The sequence below is a fragment of the Jatropha curcas genome, chromosome 8, assembly GCF_041381405.1.
Source record: "Jatropha curcas cultivar XTBG-Jc1 chromosome 8, XTBG_Jcur_1.0, whole genome shotgun sequence".
Lineage (NCBI taxonomy): Eukaryota > Viridiplantae > Streptophyta > Magnoliopsida > Malpighiales > Euphorbiaceae > Jatropha > Jatropha curcas.
The window spans coordinates 6,766,227-6,793,775 of record NC_143158.1 but is presented as its reverse complement, the minus strand read 5'-3'; the positions used below and the strand labels follow the sequence as shown (position 1 = coordinate 6,793,775).

Genomic DNA, 27,549 nt, shown 5'->3' with positions numbered 1-27,549 from the left:
AACATGCGTTGATATAATGGCTTAATTAATCAAAAATACTAATTATTAAGCACTTGAAATTTTATTTTTTACTAATTAAAATTAAGTTTCTAATCTTTTAGTTTTACTAAAAATTAGGCTTTTATTTTATTAAGTTTCCCTTTATTCTCAGTCAATTTAGGTGTTTATTAATTAAATCAAAGTTTGATAGGCTCCATATCGACAAATAAAAAAAAAAACTCGACAAATTTAAGAGTTTAAATATTTGTTTAGCCATTTTTTTTATATTTTTAAAATATAAAAAATAAATTTTAAATCCAAATTCATTCCTTTATTTTATGTAATTTCAAAATAGATCAAAGTGTTAATAGAATCATAAGTTAGAGACTTCATAGTTAATTTGATTATAATTTAGGGTCTAATTTATTGTTGTAACCTTAAAATCCTTTTTTTTATACAAAGGTCAATGTCATTTTTTTTTCAATCAATTGACAATTAAAAGAGCTTATTTTGAATGGAGAGACCAAAATATTAACAAAATCATAATTTAGAAAAAAAAAATAATTTTAGAAAAATAGAGGTATCCAATGGTAATATAACTATATGCAGCAGGGCAAATAATGGATTTTGCAAGAATTTACAATTAATTATTAATATAAATAAATAATGTGTAACCCGAAACGATAATTTTGTTATTGGAAGGAAAGTGGTGGTGTAACGGTTGCTTGGAGGATGAGAGAATTGCTTTATTAAACCTCAAAGCTTACTTTAATCATCCTAACGGCAAGGTTTACAATATGCGGTCTTGGCATAACGATAATTTCAATTGTTGTCAATGGAGCGATGTGAGCTGTGATCCCGTTACCGGCAGAGTAACCTTACTCTATGCTAGGAGGGATGAGGAATTGGGAGATTGGTATCTCAATGCCTCTTTCTTTCTTCCCTTCAAAGGATTGAAACGTCTCTACTTGTATGGAAGTAACATTTTGGGCTGTGTTGAAAAAAGGTTCGTATATCATAGATCTCTTGCATAGTTTTAGTTTAATTTATCTAATAAATTTCAATTTATAGAATTTTCTTTTTCAGGTTTTGAAAGATCATCAAGTCTTTCCAATTTGGAGTCTCTGAATTTAGGTTATAATAAATTCAACAAGAGCATCTTGCCTTCTCCAAGTGGTTTTTCATCTTTAAAATATTTATATTTATCGGACAATAGAATCAAAGGAACAATTAATATTCAAAGTGAGTTCAATTTCCTCCTTAATTTCTCTTCTCTTTTACCTCTTTCAAGTAAAACCTATATTAATTAAGATCATTGCAAAGGGGCAGAATTGAGTAATTTAACAAGCTTGGAGGTGTTGCATTTATATGGAAATGAAATTGAAGGTTTCGAATTCTCCCATGGTATGCATTTATCTTTATTATGCTTTCTTTCTTTTATTAAAATTAATTGAAGAAATACAACAGGTATTAAGCAATTTCTACTTTTCTAGGATTGGATATATATAACTGAGTAGTACTCACATAAACAATACCTTGCTCTCATATCTCAAGGGATTTCCATCTCTCGGATTGTTCTAATATATATATAATTCACTCAAAGGAACACTTAACATAAGAAATTATGAAAGAATCTTAGATTTTAATTTTGATATATAAAATTCATTTTGGAAATGGAGAGGAGATGACTACCTAATAGATTTTTTATATAGTTAATTATTTTTGTTTAATTTAAGTAAATGGACGCTTTGTATATATGCCCAAATGGTTAAGAATTCCACATCGACTAAATATTATATTCATCAAAGGTAAGGATAGTAAGCTAGTTAACTAATTAGTTAGTACTAACTTTTTAACATTAGTTAGCCTAAGCTCAAGTATTCTCATATCATACATTTTCATCTTATTAGTTTTAACCTCTTACCCAATTTACCTCTACCATTTAAATTTGGATTTAATTTTTAGACATATGCATAATATTTGAAATAAATATAAATTTGGATTTTAGTGTTAAAAAGTACAAAATTATAAAAAAACATTTAAATAGAATCATTTTCAAATTATGAATTGAATTGTGATCTTTCAAATTTCTTCCCTTCAAAGAATTGAACAGTCTCGCCTTAGATGGAAATAGCATTTAGGCTGTGTTGAAAATGAGGGTATATATATATATATATATATATATATATATATATATATATATATATCTTGCATAGTTTTAATTTTTATTTATCTGGTACATATCAATTAATTGATTTTCCTTTTCAGGTTTTGAAAGATTATCGAGTCTTTCCAATTTGGAGTCTCTGGGTTTAGGTGATAATAAATTCAATGAGAGCATATTGCCTTCTCTAAGTGGTTTTTCATCTTTAAAATATTTATATTTATGGGATAATAGAATCAAAGGAACAATTAATATTCAAAGTGAACAATTAATATTCAAAGTGAGTTCAATTTTCTCCTTAATTTCTCTTCTCTTTTATCTCTTTCAAGTAAAACCGATATTAATTAAGATCATTGCAAAGGGGCAGAATTGAGTAATTTAACAAGCTTAGAGAAGGCTATTATGTACTATTAGAGATAATATTAGAGATAATATTTACACTTATTTCAGTATAATTGTCTAAATAATAAAATATCTTAGACAAAATCACCGCAGAAGGCTATTATGTAGTTTATAGTGATAGTGATAGTGAATTCTCCTTAATGTAGGAGGTTATGTTCAAATTGTCATCTTTAAAATATTTATATTTAAACGACAATAGAATCAAAGGAATAATTAATATTCAAAGTGAGTTCAATTTCCTCCTTAATTTCTCTTCTCTTTTACCTCTTTCAAGTAAAACCTATATTAATTAAGATCATTGCAAAGGGGCAGAATTGAGTAATTTAACAAGCTTGGAGGAGTTGCATTTATCTGGAAATGAAATTGAAGGTTTCGAATTCTCTCATGGTATGAATTTATCTTTATTATGTTTTTTTTTTCTTTTATTAAAATTAATTGAAGAAATACAACAAGTATTAAGCAATTTCTACTTTCCTAGGATTGGATGTATATAACAGAGTAGTAATCACATAAACAATACCTTGCTCTCATATCTCAAAGGATTTCCATCTCTCAGATTGGTCTTATATATATTTATATATATATATATATATATATATATATATATATATATATATATATATATATATATAATTCATTTTCGAAATGATATATAAAAATTTTAAGATTATTAATTAATCAATTGAGTTTAGCTCACGAGTTTTAACGTCTTACCCAATTTACCTCTGTCTTTTCAATTTGTAATACAAACAATTCAGGTTTACCCAATCTGCAACGTCTTGATCTGAGTTACAATCGCAATAACAACTTGCTCTCATCTCCCAAGAGATTTCCATCTCTGAAATATTTGGATCTAAGTTATAATTATCTAAACGGGATATTTCACATGAAAGGTCAGTCAATTATAGTCAATTATAGTTATTTTGTTTAGATAAAGCAATATGATTGAACTTTTACAATGATCTAATTAGTTGTCGCTTTGAATTGTCCAGAATTGGATGGTCTGAGTAACTTAGAAGAGCTAGATTTGAGCGGAAATCAAATAATCAAGTTTGAAGCTAAGGAAGGTACCAAAGTAACTTAAATTTAAACTTGATTAATTAAATCAAATCAAGGATCATATATAATCTTTTCTCATTTTGCAGACACAAGAGGTCTAAGCAAGTTAAGCAAACTAACTCTGGATAACATCACCACAAATGGAAGAAGCTCTTCATTGCTACAATCATTGGGAGCATTTCCATATCTAAAGATTCTCTCTTTACGAGAAAATGATTTCAAAGGAAAAATATTTGCTCAAGGTAAATTGCATAAAATTTTTGTAACTGTATTTGATTCCGAGTCTTAAATAAAACATTTGTTGTTGTTTTCAAACAGAGTCGCATGATATGTACATCTTGGAAGAATTGATACTCGACGATTCATCGTTGAGTGAAATCTCCCTTCAAAGTCTTGGAGCACTGCCTTCTCTTAAATTTTTATCTCTGTCTTTTCTAGAAAACACCCTACCAGCTCAAGGTAATTCATTATTAATTAACCTCTTTAGGTTTTGATAATTGTGTGAATTACTTGGTGTGTTATAAGTATATTACATTTATTTCTTTTAATAAATGAATTCAATGCTTCTTACATTTTATATTTGTCAGACTGTATTCGTAGTCCTTTCATTATAATGTGTACCTTTTGCATTGATTAATTAACTAATAACTCATCAAAATATCTAATAAATGTAATTTTTGTTTAAAAATTATAATTAGTTGGTATTCTTCATATCCATCAAAGGACCTTATAATTGAAAATTTAATAAATTATCAAAAAGATTTTATTATTGGAAATTCATAAAATACCCTGATTATTAAAATCTTTTTTGAAGATAGAGATCTTTAACATGCATAGAGTTAAAATAGAAGGACTATTAAATTAACTTTTGAAAGGCGGATTAGCTATTTCACTGTAATAGTAATTCAAACATGTGTCTTATTTTAAAAATTTCTTATTACTGTTATTATTGTAGGATTGCCAAATTTCAAGAGCCTAGAAACTTTACAAATGGATTATTCCTCTAGTAGCAACGACATCCTGCAAGTAATTGCAAAAGTGACCTCTCTTAAGGATTTATCATTAAGCAACTGTGGACTCAATGGCACTATGCCAGTGGCCTCAGGTAAGATTGGTCATCCCTCTCTCTCTCTCCCTGTTCTTATTCTTCTCTACATCACACAATTAAAGTTTTTAATTATAAATAAATTGCAGGCATATGCGAGTTGAAACATCTCCAATTTCTAGATATGAGCTCTAATGATCTAAATGGTACATTGCCTAGGTGCTTGGCAAATATGACATCCCTTCAAAGTTTAGATGTTTCTAACAATCATTTTACTGGAAAAATATTCCCCCTTGGTGGATTGACATCCATTCAATCTTTAAGTCTTTCAAACAATCACTTTGAAATTCCGATTTCACTTGGTCCATTCTTCAACCATACAAAACTCAAATACTTTTATGGGAGGGAAAATGAGGTCTATTCAGAAATAAAAGTATATGATTCGATTCCAAAATTCCAATTAGAGAGTCTTATGTTATCTAGTGTGGGATATGATGGAGTCTTTCCCAGATTTCTCTACTATCAGCATAACTTAAAAGACGTTGATCTCTCACATAATAAACTGGAGGGAAGCTTTCCAATTTGGTTGTTAAAGAACAATACAAAACTAGAAGAACTTAATTTAGCCAATAATTCTCTTTCAGGACATTTTCAATTGCCGATTCATACGAGCTTATTAAGGTTAGATATCTCCAATAATGATTTCAGTGATAGCATGCCCAATTCATTTAGCAATGTCAGCTTCTTGAAATATTTAAAATTGGATGGAAATCAATTCACAGGAAATATCCCTAACAGCTTATCCAATTGTTCCCTCTTGGAATTGCTAGCTATCAGTGATAATCATCTCTCAGGTGTTATACCAGAATGGATGGGCAACATGCCTTCTCTTAGAGTTTTGGACCTTTCAAGAAACATCATCTCTGGAAATCTATCATCAAACTTCAACCCTCCACAATTATTTCATGTTTACTTATCTGAAAATAGAATACAAGGAACAATCTCCAAGGCATTCTACAATTGCTTTGAATTGCAAGTATTAGATCTTAGAAATAATTTGTTGAACGGAACCATTCCAAAATGGATTGGCGAGAGACTTTCTTCTTTAAGCTATGTTTCCTTGAGTTATAACAATTTTGAAGGTCAAATTCCAAACCAACTTTGCAATTTGGACTTTTTACAGTTACTTGATTTGTCTAACAATAATCTTTCTGGTCATATCCTTCCTTGTCTAAAGTTGAGATGGCAAAAATTAGGTGGATCAACAATGTATAACCGAGGTCCTGCAGAACCTCGGCCAAATCATCTAGAATTTACAACAAAGTGGATGACATATCCTTTTCAAGAAAGCATTCTCTTCTACTTTTCTGGAATAGATCTTTCTGTCAACAAATTGACAGGAGAAATTCCTCCTGAAATTGGAAATTTTGAGGAGATCGAAGTGTTGAACCTTTCTCACAATAGTTTGACGGGACAAATTCCATCAACATTTTCCAACCTCAGTCAGATAGAGAGTCTAGATCTTTCTTATAACAAGTTGAATGGGAAAATCCCTACTCAGTTTGCTCAACTAACTTATTTAGCAGCTTTCAGTGTAGCATATAACAATTTATTTAGAAAGACACCTGATAGAGTCGCTCAATTTGCCACATTTGATAAGAGTAGCTACGAGGGAAATCCTTATCTTTGTGGTCTTCCATTACCAAATACTTGCAGTGCAACATTATCACCACCATTGATGCCTGGAGTTTCAACAGATGAAAAACAAGAGGAGAATGGCTTCATAGACATGAATATTTTCTTTATTAGCTTTTCAGTAGCTTACGTGATGGTACTATTGTCAATAGCTGCAGTTCTGCGGATAAACCCTCAATGGCGACGAGCATGGTTTTGGTTTGTTGAGGTATGCATTACAAATTGTCAATATTTTCTAGAAGACAATGTTTATGTTCTATTCAAGTTCAAACTTCCGTAGTCACTTTTAACATCTTTGTGGTTTTAAGATGATGATATGGTACATGTAATTACTTTATTGAATATGTATCTCTCTTAATTTTTCATAATGTTCTGTTATTTCTTTGTGTTTTTTCTCCACATCTCTTCTCAATATTGCATGTCCCCATATCTCTAATAAGATTTTTTTTATTGTTATCATAATTTCGTAAAACCAAATAGTAGATTTGTGGATTAGAAAAAAATATTTGTTGGGTTCATTTTTTGTGAAAGCAATATTAATTATTATTGCCATTAAAATATTATTTACTTTTAACCGACAATTAACAAAGTAAATTATCATTAATGTTAGACAAACAGCAATACAACTTCTCATTTAATTATTATTAGTAATATCCAAGTGAGAGGGATGGGATTATTACAATTAAAAAAGAAAATGATAATTATATAGAAAAAGTATTTATTTTGACAATGTCCAGTGCGACCTTGCCACTTTGAAAACAATGGAAGTTAATGGCAGAATAATCTTTGAGCTTTCTGTATTGCTGCGGTCTTTTTCATCAACCAAAGCTTTTAAAGGTTCAACCTCTACTTCTGAATCGGGCAAGTGAAAAATTGCTAGGGATATTCTATCCTTCTCTGAACTATTATTATGCTAAATGTTTGTTCTTACATGTGCAGTGGCCTAGGATAGGATGTGATATGAAATTGTGATTTAAACTTGGAATATATATAAATATGTGTGAGTAACATTGCATTTTTCATTTTTAGTAATCAAACGGTATCCTCTCTTCCCTATTAATGGAAGTATAATCCCATATTTGAAGTTTTTCTATGATATTGACTCCATAATTCGGTTTTTTTTTTTGCTAAGATATATTCAGCAAAATTAGCTGTTTCGCAGCTGTTAACTGGTTTAGTAGCGTTTGTGTCACGATCCATTTCTGCGGGCCGGACCGGCACTAGGACCTGGGTGGGTTTAAGGCCCTCGAAGCCCGTAGTAAACCTAAATTATTTAAAACTCACATTCTATTCATAATTGTGGATTCAGGCCCATTAACTTATTTCACATACGTATCCAAAATACAGTTCATATATAATAAGTGTTTCAACTCCATAGGGCTTTCTTGAAAAAAATAGTTGGCAGGGGTGAGCGTCAAACTCAATGAGTAAGGTTAGATAACCCTCTCACCCCACACAATCACACAGATGCTAAAATATTTTTATCTGGTCACCAATTAATTATATGATCATGCAGTTTGTCACACAATGGCAATACAACAGCAATCACAATTATTTTCATCTTCATATAATCACATCACGTGGAAATTACTCAGTAGCGTCACTGAAACCCCCGATGAGTCGTCCTCCCTCTCATAACGTGTGCACCAGGGAGCCGATCCCCCATACTTGGCCGACTGGTTTAATCCTCACTTGACCAGCCCTCTCATTATTTTTCCAATCTCTCCTTTCTTTTCCATATGATATCATCAAGTGCACACGGGGGCGCCGATCTCTTATACGCGACCGACGGTCAAATTCCATAATTTTATCATAATCATTATATTCATCATATTCCGAATCCATATTTCATAGACCGTCCTCACAAAATCAGAGTGACTCACTTCATCCCAATTCCACAGAAACAAAGCACAACAATCTCACATCACAACTAATCAAGCAATATTTAATCGTAATAAATGTGTAGCACAATATAGCAATTTAACAAAATAATGTATGATAACATTTAGCCGTGAATGCATGAATGCAAATGCAGGCGGATGATGCAGATTATCTAACACTACTCACAGTTCTTTATTGTCCTCTAAAAGGACTGCGTTTATAGCTGCATGCTTCCAGCCTTTGCCCTCGTATTTCGGAATTTTATAAACCTCTAAAATAAACAAGAAAATTCTAAGTAAGAATTCTAATTCGAGAAATTCTATTTCACATTCGTTTCTTAGTTTTGGTTACCAGTCATTTAATTCACTTATTAAACTATATATATATATATATATATATATATATATATATATATATATATATATATATATAGTTTTCTTATTTATATATTTATTCTAATTTATCATCTTTAAATAAAACGTTTAGTTATTCGTTAATTACTATTTTATAATAATACGATTGATAATATAAGATTAATAACGATAATAATTTTTGTTGTACTACATATTAAGGATTTAACTAATTTAATTCTCGGTGTTTCGCCGAAAATTCAACAGCATTTCCTCTATAAACTGTACTACCAGATTTTATATTTTTCACATGTCAACACACAGCCCATCCATCGAGTAATTCACATTAACCGATCTCGTCCACCATAACCATCATTTAGTAGTCATCCATCAGACACACATAGGCACTTGATAATCCTATCACCAATTAATTTTTAATTTCCATAATATCATTAGTTACTTATCTATACCATAAATTATAATTTCTCCTATTTATACTTCTTAAAATTCTGAAAATTAACTTAAATAATTATTAGCTAAAATTCTTATTTCAATATCAATATTATAACTAATATTCATGAACTACATTTGATAATATTCAATTTAATCCACTTAAATACTCCAATAATTCATTCATTCATTAAATTCGGGATTTATTTGAAAATTGCGAATTGAGCCTTAGAGTGTACAGATTGCATTTCCGTGATCTGCGCGAAGAGGAGATCATTCTGCCTCTTGGAGTCTCGCCGGCCGGTCACCGGACCGCCTCCTCCGCCGTGCACGGTGGCCGGAAAGTCGCGGATGCCCAGAAAATTGCAAGGTTACCACCACCCGACTCCAATTTTCGTGAGGAGTCCAAATCTACCATCAATTTGTTGAGCCAGTGGCTCGTTTGGCCTGAACGAGCCCGACAGTTTCTCCACGCCGCCGTCCAAGGTGGTTCCTCAAAACTCAGGCGAAATCTCAAATCGGTGGAGGGGAAATGTTCGTGTGGAGCAGATGAAGTGATCGGCACTGTTCCTTCAAGCTGCAGCCGTCGCAAACGGCGTGGATCGCCGGATCTTCATCGCACGACGCTAAGTTCCAGTCACGGCCGCCTTCGATCCTGGCCTCCGTTCTGCGAAACGACACCACCGGCGAGTTCCTATCGTCGAGAAGATGAATATAGAGGGCTTGGTTGCCGGAGTCCGTGGCCCGTCGACGAAAAACGCAGTGGAGCAAGGGAAGGGGTGCTGTCGCGCGAGAGGAAGAAGAAGAAGCAGAAGGAAAAGAAGAAAAAGAAAGAAAATTTGGGCTTCTAGACCATTCCGGTTCGATTCGAACCGGTTTGGTCCGATTTTGTGATTTGGTCTCATTTTGTTTTGTTTTCGAGTTTTTTACTCGGTTTTCGGATTATTCGTGTGGTTTTCGACAAATCAAATTGATTTTTGGGTCCAGTTCAATTTATTTTAATTATTTTAGTGAACCTAACAATTTCTCCATTTACTCAATAATAATAAAAATATTAATAGTAATGATATTTGATTTTAAGATAATTACTTTATATAATAGTTACATACATACATATACATACATTTATGATCGATTAGTAACTAGAGTTCCATTTTAGTTCATCGAAAATTTTAAGTGTTGTCCAATCGAAAATTCTGATTAAGCTGTTTTTGGGCTTGGGCCCAATTCGAAAATTTGGGCTCGAATTGAGACTGTATTACATTACAGCCCACACGGTCAAAATTTTCAATTTTTGATTTAAATTAAATTTGAAAGTTTCGAAAATAAAAGTTCGGAGTATTTCAGTTTGGCTATTAGCTGTTTGAGTAGTTTTTCATAAAACGTTAAAAGTTAAAGGTTACATGAGTTAACATTTCACAACATGTTATTTTAACCTCTAAAAGTTAGTTTAACATTATGTTACCAAACATTACAAAAAATACCGTTTAGTATTTTGGCTAAAAGCTATTTAAAAAGTTGTTGTCGAACACAACCTAAATTTAAATTGTAGTACACTCTAACCACTGGATGAAGTGTTAGACTGATATCAATTATACAGCCTAGAGGCTATGGAAGGATAATTATATTATTTGCAATTTCTTTGGCTAGGCAAAATGGAGTTGCAGTTGTAGCAGTCATGGTATTCCTACTTTTTAAAAAAAAAAGAAAAGAAAAGAAAAGAAAATTAATACAGTTGTTTTTGCTAATCATGATTTAGAAGACTATAATTTTCTATTTATATATTGAACTTTTGAGTCGTCTAATATTTAAGCAAAATAAAGAAATTAATCATGGGCTGCTAGATTATCCACTCAATCATTATCTGCATGTCATCTAACTCACAATTATTAGAACAAAACATATAAAAATAGGAGAATTCATGGATTAAGTTTGACCAAGTCAAGCGGTGCAATTCCTTGAAAAATGCTGTCATAGTAGAATCCACGATAATCCTTGAGTCTCATATATTGCTGAGGTCTAGTTTCATCCATCAGACTCTGAACTGGTCCGATCTCTACCTCATATTTGGGCAAGTGAAAGGCTGCCACTGATATTCTTTCCTTCTTTGACTCCACTATTACCCTATGCATTGGGCTCTTGAAGATTCCATTACTTATTATCTATATGAAATTTTACATTTTCAACAAATTAATTATTTTCATCAAATATAAACTAAAATTGATTAATATTTCATCTAACATTTTAGATAAAACTTATAATGTACGAATTACTGCATGGCCATCAAGTTAGAAATTAATTCATACATATTACTTTTCTTCAGTTCAGCCACAAACGTAATATGTAGGAGTCAAAACTGCATACCTGCAACTGGTCCCCGACATTGACAAATAATGCATCAGGCAGTATGGCAACTCTGAACCACTGACCATCTTTCAGAACCTGAAGCCCTTCCACTTCTTTATCCTGCAAGAGAATTGTTATTCCTGATCCATCCGAATGAGCTTCAGCTCCTACAACTATGTCTGAACTTGCAGCTTCTGGATAGTAATTAAACCTCGCTCCTATCAATTCTTCATCTCCGTACGCATTCAAGAAGCAATTCTTTTCTAAATTCAGCGATCTTGCCATTGCCTTTAGAAGAAACCGTGATGTACTCTTCATTATTGCTGAGTATTCGTCTAATACCTCTCTGCAAGTTTTTCAGAAGTTTTATAAAAATTATTTTGAGAATATGGGGAGATGTAATAGCTTTCTCGAACCCATGACATCTAGGTCAAAATTATATATATAAATTACCTGAAATCTGTAGGATTGCATGGCCAACGTTCAATCCTTCGTTCATTTTCTGGAGCTACCTTAAGCAGAATGCGTTCAGACTGATTAAAAATGATCTTTTTGGAAACATTTGGATCGTTCCCATATCCTTCAAGACTGTTAGCTTCTCGATCATACTTATGTTTCTCTTCCATTGGAAGTGCAAAGAACCGTTTTGTAATTTCACGTACTTTATCAAGAAATGAACTTTCTACTCTATGCCCAACAGCCTGCATATTAGTTTATATAAAACCATAAAATTCAAGAACATGGTTGTAAGAACTAAAATAGAGTAAAAGAAATGCTAATAAGCTTTAACTATGAATGTGACCCCTAATAGAAACCAAATTGAAAAAAGAAATAAGGTAAGGTTTCAAGAAAAGAAAAACCTGAAAGCAACCCCAAGAAGTGAGAGCCAATTTCAGTTTTTGAAGCTCATTTTCTCCTTCTTTAGAACAAGAAGATAGCAGACTGATGTCAATGATAGGAATTGGGGCTAGTGGAGGATAGTTATAATTATTTGCAATTTCTTTGCCCAGACAAGATGGAGTTACAATTGTAGTAGCCATGGAAATCCTATACTAAAAGAATCAATACAAGTGATCTAGCTAATTATGATTTAGAAGAGAAGACCATAATTTTCTATTTATCGTGCAAGGTTTTGAATTTTCTAATCATTAACCACAATTAAAAAATTATGGCTGCTAGATCCACCGACCATGCCTATCGCCACAATATATATATATACAGTGCAATTAATCATGATAAAGGGCTTAATGTTCAAATATGATTTTTGTTAATATTTTGGTTCATCTATTTTGAACGGAAGAATTAATGTGTTAATAAAATCATAATTTAGAGATCTCATAGTATATTTTAATACCTCAGTGTACAATCATTATGTAATAATATCTTTACAAGATTCGTCTAATGTAAAGGTGTAAAAACAATCTTTATTAAATTTGATGAAAAAAATTACCGATGGGTGTTAAGATGAATGAGTGGTTCGACACTCTTTTTTTTAAATGAGGTTAAAAAATATTTTTAAACTAATCCACTCAATATTAACGAAGAAATGCGTGCACAAACTCAAATATGAACCACGAGATGTTTCTACACAAGATAAACATGAAAATGGTTACATCACCTATCAACTGTATCGTAGGTTTCAGTCAATTTGAGTTAGATGCATGAGATTACAAAATTCTAAGCAGATGATTATGTAACACATTTGACATTTTCTTTGTCATTTGTCAACCCTTTGTTTTGTATTTGAAAACTTGGTTTTATTAAAATCACATTTTTAATTGCACATTTCACTAAGGATGCAAACCAGTCGTGTAAACTAAGCCCAATATCATCAGATTCACATAAATTCACCAGCCCAACTTAATTTTTTAAAATGAATTTATTAATTCAAAAAATTATTTAAAAAATAAATTTCTTAGTCATGAAAATTTTCCAAGCAGAATGACTAATTTCGTTTAATTGAAAAGACTTTGTAATGTTCAGCAGCTCAGCTTCTGCAATAAGTTTAGAGTTCCATCCATGAGTATTATAACATCAACTAGCTTAAGGATTAAAATTTCACAGTCTCAATTGCCACCATACCCTTTTGCCATCATCCATCAAGCTATCTACAGGTCCAATCTCTTTTTCTGGCTCTGGTTCATGAAATAAGGCCACAGATAACCTCAAGCTCTCGGAGTTTGTTACTACCCTGTGCATTGGACTTCTGAATATTCCATTACTCATTATCTGCATTTATCGTTCCATAATATAAAATTAAATACAAGAAAAGCCAATAGAAATCCAGAACTAGAAATTATGAAAAATGTTACGGATGAGGCTTATACCTGCATTTGGTCTCCAAGATTGACGACAAGAGCATCAGGGATTACAGGAACTCTTACCCATTTCTCATCTACTAAAATTTGAAGGCCTTCGACTTGTTTATCTTGCAAAAGAATTGTAATGCCCGATCTATCTATATGAGGTTTGACTCCAAGAACCAAATCAGGTCTCGAACACCTTGGATAGAAGTTAAACCTTGCATGCATTAGTGCTCGTTCCCCAAATTGCCCAGAGAAACTATTCTCTTTCAAGTTCAGTGACCTTGCCATTGCTTTGTACAGAAGATCCATTACAGATTTCACCTTCAAGGAATATTCGATCAAGGTCTCTCTGCAAAAAGAATATTGTATAACTAAAATTGCTAGTTTGAACAACAATTTTGTATATAAGATCAGAAAAGCTTAACCTGAAATAAGGCGGGTTATCTGGCCAAAGATCGTTCCTTCTTTCATCTTCAGGAAACACCCTTAGAATTAGGCGATGAGACCAGTCGAGAACTTGATTTGATGAAACAATCATATCACTCTCATACCCTTCAATTTCATTCTCAGACCGACAATATTTCGACTTCTCTTCCTTTGGAAGTTCAAAAAATTGGCATGCTGTCTCACGCACCTTATCAAGAAATGAACTTGACATCCCATGTCCTGTTGCCTGACATAAATATACTATATTTCTTTAAATGCTCCTATAACTAGCTCAATTTCTGATTAAACTCATCAATACTTAATTATCAACATTAGCCAAAAGGATAGTATTGAAATATAGTAGAATATAAAATATAAGTTATGCGATAGAGCGTATTTGATATTGGTAACTAATAATTCAAAATTGTCAACGTTGGAACTTAAGACTTATGATTGTTAGCCATACAACATGACTGCCCTGTTTATTTAATTATTCTCTTCTAACAGAATTGCTGATATGTAATAGTTAGTTTTTAGATACGTAGTTAGTTCTTCTAGTGTGTGAATGTGGGGCAGTTAAGAATTTGCATGATATACAAGAAAATGACAGGTTAATGCAATTTCTGATGGGGTAGAATGAGAGTTTTGACCATTCTAAGGATGTAAGGCTTTTTCCGTGATTCTTAAGGTGGAAAAGCAGAGAGTGGTTCAACATATAACACTAGACTCAAGTGAATCTGCAGTTGTTACGTATGCTCAAGGAAACGCTACCTATAAGAAGGGTGTTTCTAATGAAAACAATGGAACTACCAGAAAGAAGGAAGACAGATACTGTTGGCATTGTAAAGCACCAGGTAACACCAAAGATACATGCTTCAAAATTCATGGCTATCCAGATTGGTTCAAGGACTTAGAACAGAAGCAAAATGCTCCTAAAGCACACATGTTGAATCAATGAACTTTTTCTTTAAGACAAACAAACACCTCATGAACTTTTTCTTTAAGAAGCAAATTCTAATTTGATGGTCACATTTTATGGCAAATAAGTATGCTTTTATAGAACTAGCAGCTATTCAAAATTTTTTTTCATGCATTTAATTTGCTCTGATTTAAAAATTTCAGTTAATTTGATGTACTTATGATTATGAAAATTCCAAGCAGATGGTTTTGCTTAACTCAATTAGACTCATTCATGAAAGAGTTCATGAAACATCAAAAATTAATGAAACAAACTTTGGATGGTAGACAAGAGGTGAAAACAAATTTATACTCCATTTATTCAAAAAAGATAGTTCATCTTTTGGTTTTTCTCAAAATATACTTCACTTTCCTTTTTTATATTATAGTTAACATTTAAACTGTCTATTATATATTTATTCAATTTTATCTTATTTTCGATAACCCTTATTAATTCTTACATATTATTTAAATATAATAATCGCTTATACGTTATTTAAGATGGACATAATAGAAACGTTATATGAATAAAATTCTTTAACCATATTTTTTAATCTGTAGGAAAATAGAAAGTGAACTGTCTTTTTAGGATGTAGGGAATATGAAATAATTAATTTTAGAATATGCTTGACATTACTATTAGTTAATGGTCACTAAAATTTATAATAAATTTCACATGTTTTAGTCATAAAAGTTTCATAACATTATTAATATTTTTTCAAATAACATCTAAAATTTTTTAAAACTGTTATCACGAGAATATCACAATAATGGGTATTGTAGGTCCGATCCACCAAAGCCCAGCCCGTTATGGTATTCATTTTTAGTTTTTAGTAACATGTCGACTAACGATCTTAGAGAACCAAAAGCTTCTCCATCAAAAAACCAGAGCCACAAGCAAGCTTCTCCGTGGACACCTCCAGTCCGTGGAAACTTTCCCATGGCGTTTCTCTTTTCATTTGTCAAATTAGTCCAAACTCTTTTGTTCCCTTTATTTTCACTCCTTTATTCCTGAAAAAAAGGCCTGCTTTCTTAATTTTCTTCAACAGATGGCAAAATTTACTCTTAAAGCAGAGAACTTTTGTTTTCTCTCTCACAGCACCAACATAAACACCTCATTCTTCAACAATTCCTACGTAAAGCACCGAAACTTGCATTTAATTCCCTCTAGCCGAAGATTGAAGTTCAGGGTTTTGTGTAGCATGAAAGAGAAGGAGAATGTCAAAGAAAGCGACAGGGTGCCCGAAGTTCTTACTGGATTGCGAGTGGATGCATTGGATACAGATACTGAGACTCAATCGAGGTCTATAGAACTGGGTTTTGATTGGAATTGGTCGCAATGGAAGAATATTCCTCAAAGATATAAACTTATTGGCACTACTTCACTTGCCTTTGTTATGTAATATGGATAAGGTAATTCTTTGTTATCTTCTGTTAGACAATTCAAAGAAAAGTTCATTTATGTTTATGTTAAGGAGTGGTGGGTGTGGCCTTAATATGATATGAGCAACTTCTGACTGCCTTCAATGGTTATTCAAGTCAAGTTGAAAGGGAAAAGCTTATCAATTACGTTTGTGTATCTGGACAAAGAGTAAAGAAGTGAAGTAGTGTTCATTAGGCAGCGATTCGGTTCTTTAATTTTGGGACTAAATTATACTTTTTTTAATTCATTTACTAAATTGGGCAGGTAAGCTTGAGTATTGCAATTATTCCAATGTGTCATCAGTTCGGGTGGAATAAATCAGTCGCTGGGCTAGTGCAGTCATCCTTCTTTTGGGGGTACGCGCTGAGTCAATTACCAGGTGGTTGGCTATCTAAGATATTTGGTGGCAGGTTAGTTCATGATGGCTTTTAATATTTGTACGGTATTTCACTTTTTACGTATTAAAACTTATTTCAGAAATTTTTTGGCAACATTTGTTTGTAAGATTATACCTTCTCCCCAAAAAGAAAAGATGCTGTTACACGATGATTGGATATTCATATATGCACAGCTCGTACATGTGCCATATGCTCAATTCCCTGGAAACTCGATTCTTTCTAATTGTGTTGTCCATATATCTTTAAAACAAATTATAACTTAATAGATCATATTTAACTAATCTAATTTTGATATCAGGAGAGAGACAAAATCCTAAAATTCTATCTTTAAGTTTAATAAAAGCAATTTAGAAGTGTGCCATTCAGAATACGACAATGTGCTTTGAAGAAGTTGACAATTAGAAGAAGCAGAAAGTACAACATGTGAACAGTAAAGGACAACATGCGAATATGAGAATAAACATTTCTCGTTTCTGGCTCACTGTTGGGTGGCTGAGAGTGCGACTGGACACCTGTTCCAGAAATATCAACATGTGGAAAATGATTAATTAATAAACCATTTCCATTTTCCGCATTCATAATTGATTTCATTCACGTGCAAACAGTACACTAATTTCTGGTTAAATGTCCAACTCATCATCAACTAATCATAATCAAACTAAACATTCGTTACCAACCAGGTGACGCAATCTCTCATGTTCATGATCGGCAACTGTGCTTCCGTCACATTGTAGAAAGTTTCAAGGAAAAATTCTTCAGATTTTTTTCCCAAGTTCTGACCTTTTCGTTGTCGTTTCAAGACCAAAGTCGTCGTTTTGTATTTCGTCCCTCCCTCTCTCTCTTGAGACAATCATGCTCTCTCTTTCCTTTCTCCATCGTCTAACTCCAAAATCCTCTTTCCCTTCTCTATCTGCATTCTATCCTCTCAAGCCGTCACCACTGCAATCTCTTCTTCTCACGTCCACCCGTTCATTTCTTTCTCTCCGCATCTGATCCATCTCTCCCACCGCCACTGCTACAGCTACGGCAACACCCAAACCGAACTCATTATACCCGGACCAAATGCTATCCTCCAATTCCCACCTCCTCAAAATAGCCATAATTGGATTTGGCAACTACGGTTAATTCCTTGCCAAGACTCTCGTCTCTCAAGGACACACCGTTCTTGCTCACTCAAGAACAGACCACTCGCTTGAAACTCATTCTCTTGGCGTTTCATTCTTCCTTGACCCACATGACTTTTGTGAGCAACACCCTGATGTTATCTCATTATGTACATCCATAATTCTACAGAAGAAGTCCTCAAGTCTTTACCTCTACATAGATTTAAACGAAATACATTATTTGTTGATGTTTTATCGGTTAAAGAATTTGCTAAAAATCCATTGCTTGATGTTTTACCTAGTGATTTTGATATTATTTGTACTTATCCCATGTTTGGTCCTCAAAGTGCCAATCTTGGATGGGATGATCTCCAATTTGTGTATGAGAATGTTAGAATTGGCAAAGAGAAATCAAGAATTGATAGGTGTAAAAGATTTCTTGATATTTTTGCTAGAGAGGGATGTAAAATGTTGGAAATGAGTTGTCAAGACCAAGATAAGTATGCAGCAGGATCACAGTTTATTACACATACTGTTGGGAGAGTGTTGGAGACGTTGAAATTGGAGTCTACGCCAATCAATACAAAAGGGTACGAGAGTTTGTTGGATTTGGTTGAGAATACAGCAGGGGATAGTTTTGATCTTTACTACGGGTTGTTTATGTATAATAAGAATGCTCTTGAGATGTTGGAGTGATTGGATTTGGCTTTTGAGTCTTTGAGAAAGCAGCTTTTAGGAAGGTTGCATGAGGCTGTTAGGAAACAGTTGTTTGGGAATGGAGAGAGAGGGCACGTTGTGCAACTGAATTATGTGAATGGGCGTGGAAATGGTACTGCATTGACGTCTGCTGCGAAAGTTGAAAGGTAAGTATTAAAGCAATTTGATTGATATTTTAATGAGTAATGTGGGCGATATCTTACCTACTTTATTGTTTTTATTTGGTGAATCCTTGTTTAAGTTCTATTTTCCTATTTTATCTTTTAAGAGAAGTTCCCATATCTAGTTCAAGTAAAAGAAAAGAAACAACAATGAGAGTGTGAATTATTATTATTGCATGTTTCACAAGCTAATTAGTTTTTGATTAAAAATGTAAAAGATAGGATTTGATTTAGCTTGGATGATCAAGATTATTGAATTGGGAAAATGGCTTGAAATGGTAGGGAACGAGTATGTCCTCAGAAAATACTCACTAGTATAATGGAGTAAAATGACATTAGTAAAAAAAGGGTTGAGGAAAGATTTGTTTGTGTCTTTTACCTCACTAATTTGCATCTTGAGTCTATGATTCTACTGAGATTTAATCTTAATGTTGCACTACCTTGGATAAAAATGTTACCATTTTTTTTTTTTTTTTTTTTTTTTTTTTTTTTAGGGGGGGGAAGGGGATTGAAAAACATGCTTAGGTTACTGCTGTAGGCAGAGAAAATTGTAGATCGCATTGGTCCATAATTTTATTGCTGTTTGGACGCTGGAATTTTGGATCAATACTTGTGCATACTACATAATGCGTGTTTTTGGGGATTGAGAATACAATATGCTGTGTGATCCTAATTAATTATTTATTTGCCAAATTACTTGGAACCTCAGATCTGAAGGTGCTGCTCAACCATAAGTGTACAAGGGACAGATCACCAATTGCATTGATGACAACTCGAAGCTCAAGATTGGAATTGTTGGTTTTGGCAATTTTGGTCAGTTCCTTCCAAAAACATTTGTTCGGAAAGGCCACACAGTTCTAGCCTATTCTCGTTCTGACTATTCTGATGTGGCTCAGAAACTTGGGGTTTCTTACTTCTCTGATGCAGATGACCTCTGTGAAGAGCATCCAGAAATAATTCTTCTTTTTACTTCTATTCTTTCAACTGAAAATGTTCTCAAGTCTTTGCCAGTTTGGAGATTGAAGAGGAGCACCATCTTTGTTGATGTACTCCCAGTGAAGGAGTTTCCGAGGAATTTGTTTCTTCAACATTTGCCATCAAATTTTGATATTCTTTGTACACATCCTATGTTTGGTCCAGAGAGTGGTAAAAATGGTTGGAAAAATCTTGCCTTTGTTTTTGATAAGGTCAGGTTAGGAAGTGATGTGACGAGTATCAAGATGTAATCAGTTTCTTGACATTTTTGCTCGTGAAGGATGCAGAATGGTGGAGATGTCCTGTGCAGAACATGATTGGCATGCAGCTGGGTCACAGTTCATTACACATACTATGGGAAGGGTTCTGGAAAAGTTGGGGCTGGGCTCAACTCCAATTAACACAAAAGGCTATGAAACTTTGTTAAATTTGGTGGAGAATACTGTGGGGGATAGCTTTGATCTGTACTATGGATTGTTCATGTATAATGCAAATGCAATGGAGCAGCTAGAGAGATTGGATTTGGCTTTTGAATGTTTGAAGAAGCAGCTCTTTGGCGGTTGCATGGTGTTCTTCGGAAGCAACTGTTTGAGAATGCGGAGAAGTCTCAAGTATTGAAGGTCGAAGCGCTGGCGTCAGAATTACCTCAAAATGATGTTGCACCAGCATCCTCTTTGAAAATTCTTAATATTTAAAGAATTTAAGATTTATGCCTCACAGAATTGGTAAATTGTCCACCTATGCCTTTTGCTACCATCTAGAAAATCAGTCTCACAGTTGTCAAGTTATTTTGGTGAAAGAGAGTGTCTATGGTAATTGCAGCTGATGTAGATTTACTTAATGTTTTCTGTTTATTATACCAGAACGGTTTCACAATCTTTCATTTTGGTGGGATTCCCTCCCTCTCTCTTTTTTCTTAACTTAGTCTGGATCTTTTCCTCATCATTACCACATTAAAAACCTCAAAATCTTAGAGGGCCTGTTTGGTATCATATCTGTTTCAGGTTTTTCATTTCTATTTTTCTGAACTGAAAGTTTATGCTGTGGAAAATGGGTGGTAAAACAAAGGAGAACCAGTTTTTATGGTTTTCTCTTGTTGTGGCAACTTGTTTTGCTGTTTTAGGAAACTAAATAACAAAATGAGCATGCTTTAAAAATATATTTTTCTTTTACATTAGAGAAAGAAAAACCAAACATAACCACCATGTCATTTTCCTAGCCTTTTCTCTTTTAATTAATCATCCAGATGATACTCAGTTTCCTCATATACTTGCCTCCATATGGATACATTTGTATTTTGTAAAGGCTGTTTGGTGGTTTGTAATAGATTAATATGTTACAAGTGCAATTACAATGCTTTTTTTTCTTGTATTATTTATCATTTAGGTGTTTTCAAATACTTATTATTGAAGTGATATATTGCAGGTTTACAAGATGTTCTGAAAGATACACCTTGGTACACCTTGGAATTTGTTGTCGTTTTTTGGAAACAAAGTGAATCTAGCTAAATAGAATCAGCAGGGAAGAAAAGACGACATTGGCAGTGCTCAAAACATTGTGCACGTGCCCTGTAGTCATGTGTAAAAAATTCTCAAACTTGTTGAAGGCACCTATTGCTGATGAAAAGACATGGACCTGGATTAATGCTCTTGAAAGACTTGAGGAAGTTGAACCAATTATTTCTAATTCAGGGTCAAGCGAGGAACATTCAATTCTAGCCATTGATTTACATAATGTTAATTTCACTCACCAGTTTTGATCATTCCTTCTTGTTCAGTTTTCAGAGTTGTTCAAGGGTCATCATATTTCTTCTTGTAGGTGGTCCTTATATCATTTATTTGGTTAGCATTTCTGAACTCAATTTTGTGGATAAAAGGAGCTCCATTTTTGTCTGGAGTACATCTCGCTTCCAACTTTTAGTGTTCAAATTTGTAACATTCACCACCAATAGAAATTTTTCGTTGTGCCTTTGTTGATTTGTAAGGTTCTTAAGCAGAATGGTCCCATGATTGATCGGCTATTGAAGTAAAGATTCTTTTTCTGACTACCTTTTTGACAATAGCTATGATAAGCCATAGCAACACTTCATCTCTCTCTCTCTCTCTCTCTCTCTCTCTCTCTCTCTCACACACACACACACGCACACGTGTGTGTGGCTTGTTTCAAAGATATAGAGGCGGGTGATTAAGTTGGTCTTGAAGGGGGAAAATGCTTTTTTGTGGAACTGCAGAGAAGGTATGATGAAACACTTTCCCGTGGTTACCTTTACTTTTGCCACGTTGTTGGATCAACTTTTCCAGGACTATCAGGATTAATGAGGTTTCATTTTGTTACATCCTCGACTGTCTTTAGGTGCAGAGATTTGGAACTGATATTTGCATAAAAGTATGCTGATTTTTTGAGTATGAATGTATGCATAAATATAATAGAACCCAAGATAGCTGTTTGTTCCTTATTGACATAATTGATGTTGAAATATTTTAATCCTGGAATTTATCCATGATTCTATGGCTTAGTAAATTAAATTTTCAGTGCTTCTATTGATCTTTTCCCTTGCTGATAGATTGATAGTAATCACCAACATGATTTTTCACTTTCTTGAATGGCCTTGACGTTGTCTTTACTGATAATACCAGCTACTGGTTTGGTGTTGTTACCTGGATCTGGGGAACAGAACACTGCCAGAGAAAACCTCTCCTTTCTGAGTGTATAACCGCTCTCTGTATTGGACTCTTGAACAATCCATTGCTCATTATCTTTGATATCATATACAGTAATGGTTGGGTTTAGGTTGTGAACCACTTTATAGAAACTGTAAACTATTTTCCAATGCAAATTGAAATGCGTAGAAAGAAATTAAGTTGTATTTTTGTGTATGATACTATACATTTTTTATTGAGTATTAACTGCCTTTTCTTTTTGTTTTTAATTTTCATATGCTAAAGGTGTCTCCAGTGCAGGAGGCTCCCTGTTCCGCGATGTTAATGGGAATTGCTTCAGGAATGACAGGAACTCTGGAACCATGGCGCATCATTCTGGAATTTGAAGACCTTCCACATTTTTTTCTTGAGGTGCTTGCATTTCCATTAGAATGTGGTTTGAGGCCAAAAACGGGACTGTGAACATGGACAGAAGTTGAATGTTGCCCGTATTGGTGCTTTTGCTCCATATTTATTTAAAAAGCAGTTTTCTTCAAGGTTAATGACCTTGCCTTGGCCTTGAAGACTACTTCAGTTATGAGCTGTAACTTTGTGGTATATTATATATCAGAAATTCTTTTTATGGTTTGAATATTTAGCCTGCAGTACTGCAAGATAAATACTTGATCATTGAGTTACTAATTTAATGACAAATTCTATCTATTTTAACCTTTCCTTTATTGCTTGAACGAAATAATCTTTTTCTATCAGTTTTTATTTTCCTAATAATTTTCTCTCTCTTAGATTTAGCTTAATTCTAGTGTTCAGACAAATACTTGAGAAATCATTTTCTGTTGTCTTTCACTTACAGAAACCACTAGAAATTTTAAGTACAAGAAACCAGAAGTATGCATAAAGGAAATTAGATTAATGCTGCTTCAATTGGTCGCTTCCCTTGCTGATAGTATTCAGTATAAAAACTAGCATAGCCTTTCACTGTCCTGTATAATCTTGGTCTTGTTTCATCGATTAGCCCATCAGCTAATTTGATCTCTTTGTCTGGATCTGGAATGCAGAATACAGCTATACTAATCCTCTCCCTTTCTCTTGAATATTCCATTGCTCATTATCTACGCAAATAATCCAATATTACTGTTCTTGGAATATCCAAGACTTGAAACGCAAAATCTGCATAACTTGATCTTGAAAACTCTAGACTCCAATATACGTACATAGATATAATCAATTGAATAAAACTATTAATGACTTCTAGTTATATTTTTAACAGGGGTTTTCATCAACTGCAACTCAAGTAACAATAGCAAATAGATCATATTTCTCAGCAACACCTCAAACAAAAATACCAAAAAAAAATTTAGTATTTACCTCAGCTTGATCGCCAACATTAACAAGAAGAGCTTCTGGAATGATACGAACCCTAAACCATTGATTGTCTTTCAAGAACTGAAGACCTTCCACCACTTTTTCTTGCAAGAGAATGGTGAGTACTGATCCATCAGCATGTGGTCTTAGCCCAAGAGTTTTACCAGGCATTGGACATGGAGGATAATAGTTAAATTGTGCAGTAACGATTGGTCGTTCTCCATGTTGATCCAAAAAGCAATTCTCATCCAATCCTAATGGCCTTGCCATTTCTTTAAGCACAATTTCTTGTATTCGCTGCGACTTCTTGGCAAATTCATCTAGCATTTCCCTGCAGATTGTTTTTTTTCCATTTAGCCATGGCTGTCAAATTTTGCAGAGTTAATGCTTAACTAAAAGTTTGAAGGGATAGGGTGACTCGGTGCATAAATCATCTCATACTTGAGGAAGATTGGTAGAATAGGGTGATCCAGTACACAAAACATTCCATATTTCTCATGGCTTGAATCCATGGCCTCCAGTTCTGAAATAGAGTAACTTTTAAAGCTACCCATTAAAGTTTGAAAAGATAATTACCTAAAAGGTTGAGGATTTTCAGGCCAAAACCTGAGCTGTGGCCGGTCTTCTGGGTTTACCGTAAGATATAACGATCAATCCAATCAAGTATTCGATGTTCTAAATGAACAGTATCATTTCCATACCCTTCACCGCTGCTAGTTTCTCTGGAGTATTTCTGCTTATCTTCCATTGGTAGTGAGAAAAACTGCTTGGCAACTTGACGCATTTCTGCCAAGAATGAATTTGTCATTCCATGATTTATTACTTGCAACGTTTCAGGTAATTGTATTTATTTATTCACAGATACAACACAATCTATTTGCAGTGAAACCTGGGGCGGAGCTAGAATTTAGAAATAAAAGAAAGATCGTCCAAATACGAATGGAGCAAGATGATTGAAAGGTTATTAAAAAATACTTATGCAAGGTTCGAACTTTAGCATGTTATAGGAAACAAATTAATCCATATGCAGCTGTCTACTAATAAAATCACAATCAACACTTAATAATAGTAGAAGACCTGAAAACAACCCCAGGAGCTAAGAGCTGATCTGAGTTTGTGAAGCTCCTCTGTTTAGGTTAATGGAGATTGGAGAAGACCAATATCAATAATAGGAACCTCTATAAACGGAACGGAAGTACTTAAAATTTCCACTGTCACTTCCTTTTTGGATATACTTTTCCAGCGGCTCTTTGCCGTCGATGGCCAGTTCTTGGACGGACTTTGACCTGGAATCAATGTTGTCGGCTGCCATGATCCCGATCAAGATATTCAAGATACTTTTCTTTGTCTTTTCTTTTTATTTGTGCGGTCTGTGGAAAATGGGAACATTGAAAAGCAGGAGACTTACCTTATCTGAATCTTGATACCTTACACGACAAGGCGTGGACATTTCCTATATTTTGCTATTTGTTTTCAAAAAGATCCTTTAATATGAAGACTGTATTACCAAAACCTTAACTACCACTTAAAAGCTTTATTTTTTGAAATATTCTCGATATAAAATATAAAAGTTATTTTTTAAAGAAAAATGAAGTCTATTAAATTTTGCATCTAACTTTTTCTTATAATCCAAATTAATTTTTATCCTTTCTTTTCAGGCTAAAAAGCCCAGGACATTGAAATCAATCTGATTCTTCTAATTTAATTTCTGATTCAAAATCAAAATATTTAGATAGTTCTGATTCCATTAAAAATCAAACCCATTCCAATCCGATTTCAATTCACATCTGGTTTACTAATTGTGGATTAATAAGATGTTAAATAAGCCAAAAAAAAAAAAAAAATTATTGTGGCTTACACAGTAAAAGAACTGCATGCATTTACTATTACGAAGTTAACTTTTTCTATGCGACGTCGTTTTATATTTCACATGCTTGAGAAACGTTTTATATTTCACATGCTTGAGAAACTAGACAAACCAGAGACATTTTTTATTTCTCAAAACAGACAAATACTTTATTTCTCAAACCAGACAAACCAGAGAAATATGTACAAGAAACCAAAAGTACATATAAAGGAAATTAGATTAATGCTCCTTCAATTGTTCTCTTCCCTTGAAGGTAGTATTCAGAGAAAAGACCAACATACCCTTTCACTGTTTTATATAATCTTGGCCTGGTTTCATCGATTAGCCCATCAGCTGGTTTGATCTCTTTCTCTGAATCAGAATATAGCTATACTAATCCTCTCCCTTTCTGTGTTCGTCACCACCCTGTGTACTCCGCTCTTGAATATTCCATTGCTCATTATCTACACATATAATATATATTATACATAAATTTTAGTAACTTCTAATTAATATTTTAAACAGAATGTATTTCTCAACAGATATTCAAGGAACAATATCAAATAGATCTATAGCATATTTCTCAGCAGTAGATTGAACAAAAATAACAAATATATTTTAGCATTTACCTCAGCTTGATCGCCAGCATTAACAAAAAGAGCATCAGGAATGATAGGAACCCTAAACCATTGATTGTCATTCCATGATTTATTACCTGCAAAAGTACAAGTAATTATATATTTATTCATGCATGGATGAAATACAATCTAATATATAGTGAATCTGCTCAAATTAAGATAATCCATATTTAATAACACGAACAATAATAATAACAGAAAACCTGAAGGAAACCCCAAGAGCTAAGAGCTGATCTGAGTTTGTGAAGCTCCTCTGTTCTGGTTAATGGAGATTGGAGAAGACCAATATCAATAATAGGAACCTCTATCATCGGAACAGAAGCATTTAAGTTTCCATTATCACTTCCTTTTTGGATGTATTTTTCCAGTGGCATTTTACTGCTGATGGCCAGTTCTTGGGTGGATTTAAACATTGACTCAATCTCTGCTGCCATGTCGACCTGTTAGCACTTAGCAGTGTACTGGGGTTGTTACACAAACAGAATTTAAGTTGATCTGATCAAGATATTCAGTACCAATTCAAAGTTGCATAATATAAAGGAGAAAGAAGGAAGAAGGCAAGTGTTTTGTGAAAGCAAAGCAATCCAATTTAAGTTTCAAAGCCCTCTCGTTTGGTGTAGTTTATATAGTAGTAGGAGTATTGCAATTATTGGAAATAATGGAAAATGAACAAAGCAATCCAATATGCGTGACTCCTTTGCTAGGTGGAGAGTTTGTATTACAGTAACAAAGTTGCAGTGATGAATTAAGTCAAATATGTACAACTATGTTGTCTGCTAGCTAAATATGTTTGCTAGTTGGAGACTGAATATTTCCAATATTATAGAATTTATTATTATTATTATTCATTTTGTTGATATGGATATGGGTTATGTCGATTATGAAGGCTACGTAGTGGTGGTTTCAATCATGATAATGTTAAGGTTTTCAAAATTTTATGATTTGTAATTTTTCGATTGTCCTCTAAGAGAATAAATAATTCTTCTAACTAATTAATAAAATTGAAAAAGACTTATGTGCATCAAGTATATGAATTCACATATGCATCAGATTGATCGATGGAGGATTTTTTTTTTTTAAAAAAAAAAATATTATTGTTTTATTACTGTTTTTTTTATCAGATAAATCACTCTTATTTGAATTAAAAATCTATTTTTAATTGATTTAGTATATAGTTGAATCCATACGTCCAATGCAGGTAAGTCT

General features: G+C 33.2%; 4 protein-coding genes and 1 pseudogene across 9 annotated transcripts; 2 read left to right on the top strand and 3 right to left on the bottom strand.

Annotated features, from left to right (window-relative positions):
- Positions 1-813: 813 nt before the first annotated feature.
- On the top strand, positions 814-6,743 carry LOC105641330 (cuscuta receptor 1). Of its 5 annotated transcripts, none has more exons than XM_089724779.1 (10): positions 814-985; positions 1,066-1,221; positions 1,309-1,383; positions 2,858-2,932; positions 3,304-3,438; positions 3,538-3,612; positions 3,691-3,846; positions 3,923-4,063; positions 4,560-4,709; positions 4,799-6,743. In XM_089724779.1, the coding sequence occupies exons 1-10, from the start codon at positions 952-954 to the stop codon at positions 6,622-6,624; spliced, it is 2,823 nt and encodes a 940-aa protein (XP_089580905.1). In that variant the 5' UTR covers positions 814-951; the 3' UTR covers positions 6,625-6,743. The 5 variants fall into 5 exon arrangements, with proteins under 5 accessions (XP_089580905.1, XP_089580904.1, XP_089580903.1 ...); XM_089724778.1 differs by having other exon boundaries at positions 2,852-2,932; XM_089724777.1 differs by having other exon boundaries at positions 1,303-1,383.
- A 4,103-nt stretch (positions 6,744-10,846) lies between these two features.
- On the bottom strand, positions 10,847-12,411 carry LOC149494092 (protein SRG1-like). Its single transcript, XM_089724949.1, has 4 exons — positions 12,232-12,411; positions 11,825-12,072; positions 11,390-11,717; positions 10,847-11,187 (listed from the first exon to the last, which is right to left on the bottom strand). Exons 1-4 carry the CDS (start codon positions 12,409-12,411, stop codon positions 10,945-10,947), a joined length of 999 nt encoding a protein of 332 aa, XP_089581075.1. The 3' UTR covers positions 10,847-10,944.
- A 1,018-nt stretch (positions 12,412-13,429) lies between these two features.
- Positions 13,430-16,019, bottom strand: LOC105641329 (protein SRG1). The gene is made up of 4 exons (XM_089724948.1): positions 15,924-16,019; positions 14,103-14,350; positions 13,699-14,026; positions 13,430-13,600 (listed from the first exon to the last, which is right to left on the bottom strand). The coding sequence occupies exons 1-4, from the start codon at positions 16,017-16,019 to the stop codon at positions 13,430-13,432; spliced, it is 843 nt and encodes a 280-aa protein (XP_089581074.1).
- LOC149494091 (arogenate dehydrogenase 1, chloroplastic-like) lies at positions 15,905-23,130 on the top strand (annotated as a pseudogene). Its single transcript, XR_016322059.1, has 4 exons — positions 15,905-16,473; positions 16,748-18,847; positions 19,572-20,562; positions 21,263-23,130. The product of XR_016322059.1 is annotated as an arogenate dehydrogenase 1, chloroplastic-like (transcript).
- A 167-nt stretch (positions 23,131-23,297) lies between these two features.
- On the bottom strand, positions 23,298-26,957 carry LOC105641258 (protein LATERAL BRANCHING OXIDOREDUCTASE 1). Its single transcript, XM_089724783.1, is given in 6 exon segments — positions 23,298-23,582; positions 23,584-23,606; positions 23,863-24,190; positions 24,436-24,505; positions 24,508-24,681; positions 26,540-26,957. Coding segments are annotated over 6 exon segments (1,017 nt in total). The 5' UTR covers positions 26,778-26,957; the 3' UTR covers positions 23,298-23,398.
- Positions 26,958-27,549: the final 592 nt, after the last annotated feature.

Coding starts and splice junctions, on each gene's coding strand:
- LOC105641330 (XM_089724776.1), top strand. CDS start 952: ATGGAAGTAACATTTTGGGCTGTGTTGAAAAAAG. Junction 2,933..3,303: donor AGGTTTCGAATTCTCTCATG/GTATGAATTTAT, acceptor CAAACAATTCAG/GTTTACCCAATCTGCAACGT. Junction 4,064..4,559: donor AAACACCCTACCAGCTCAAG/GTAATTCATTAT, acceptor TTATTATTGTAG/GATTGCCAAATTTCAAGAGC.
- LOC149494092 (XM_089724949.1), bottom strand. CDS start 12,411: ATGGCTACTACAATTGTAACTCCATCTTGTCTGGGCAAAGAAATTGCA. Junction 12,073..12,231: donor CTTCTTGGGGTTGCTTTCAG/GTTTTTCTTTTC, acceptor ACTAATATGCAG/GCTGTTGGGCATAGAGTAGA. Junction 11,718..11,824: donor TGCAATCCTACAGATTTCAG/GTAATTTATATA, acceptor AAAAACTTGCAG/AGAGGTATTAGACGAATACT.
- LOC105641329 (XM_089724948.1), bottom strand. CDS start 16,019: ATGAAAAGAGAAACGCCATGGGAAAGTTTCCACGGACTGGAGGTGTCC. Junction 14,351..15,923: donor TTTTGATGGAGAAGCTTTTG/GTTCTCTAAGAT, acceptor TATTTATGTCAG/GCAACAGGACATGGGATGTC. Junction 13,601..13,698: donor ATCTTGGAGACCAAATGCAG/GTATAAGCCTCA, acceptor CGATAAATGCAG/ATAATGAGTAATGGAATATT.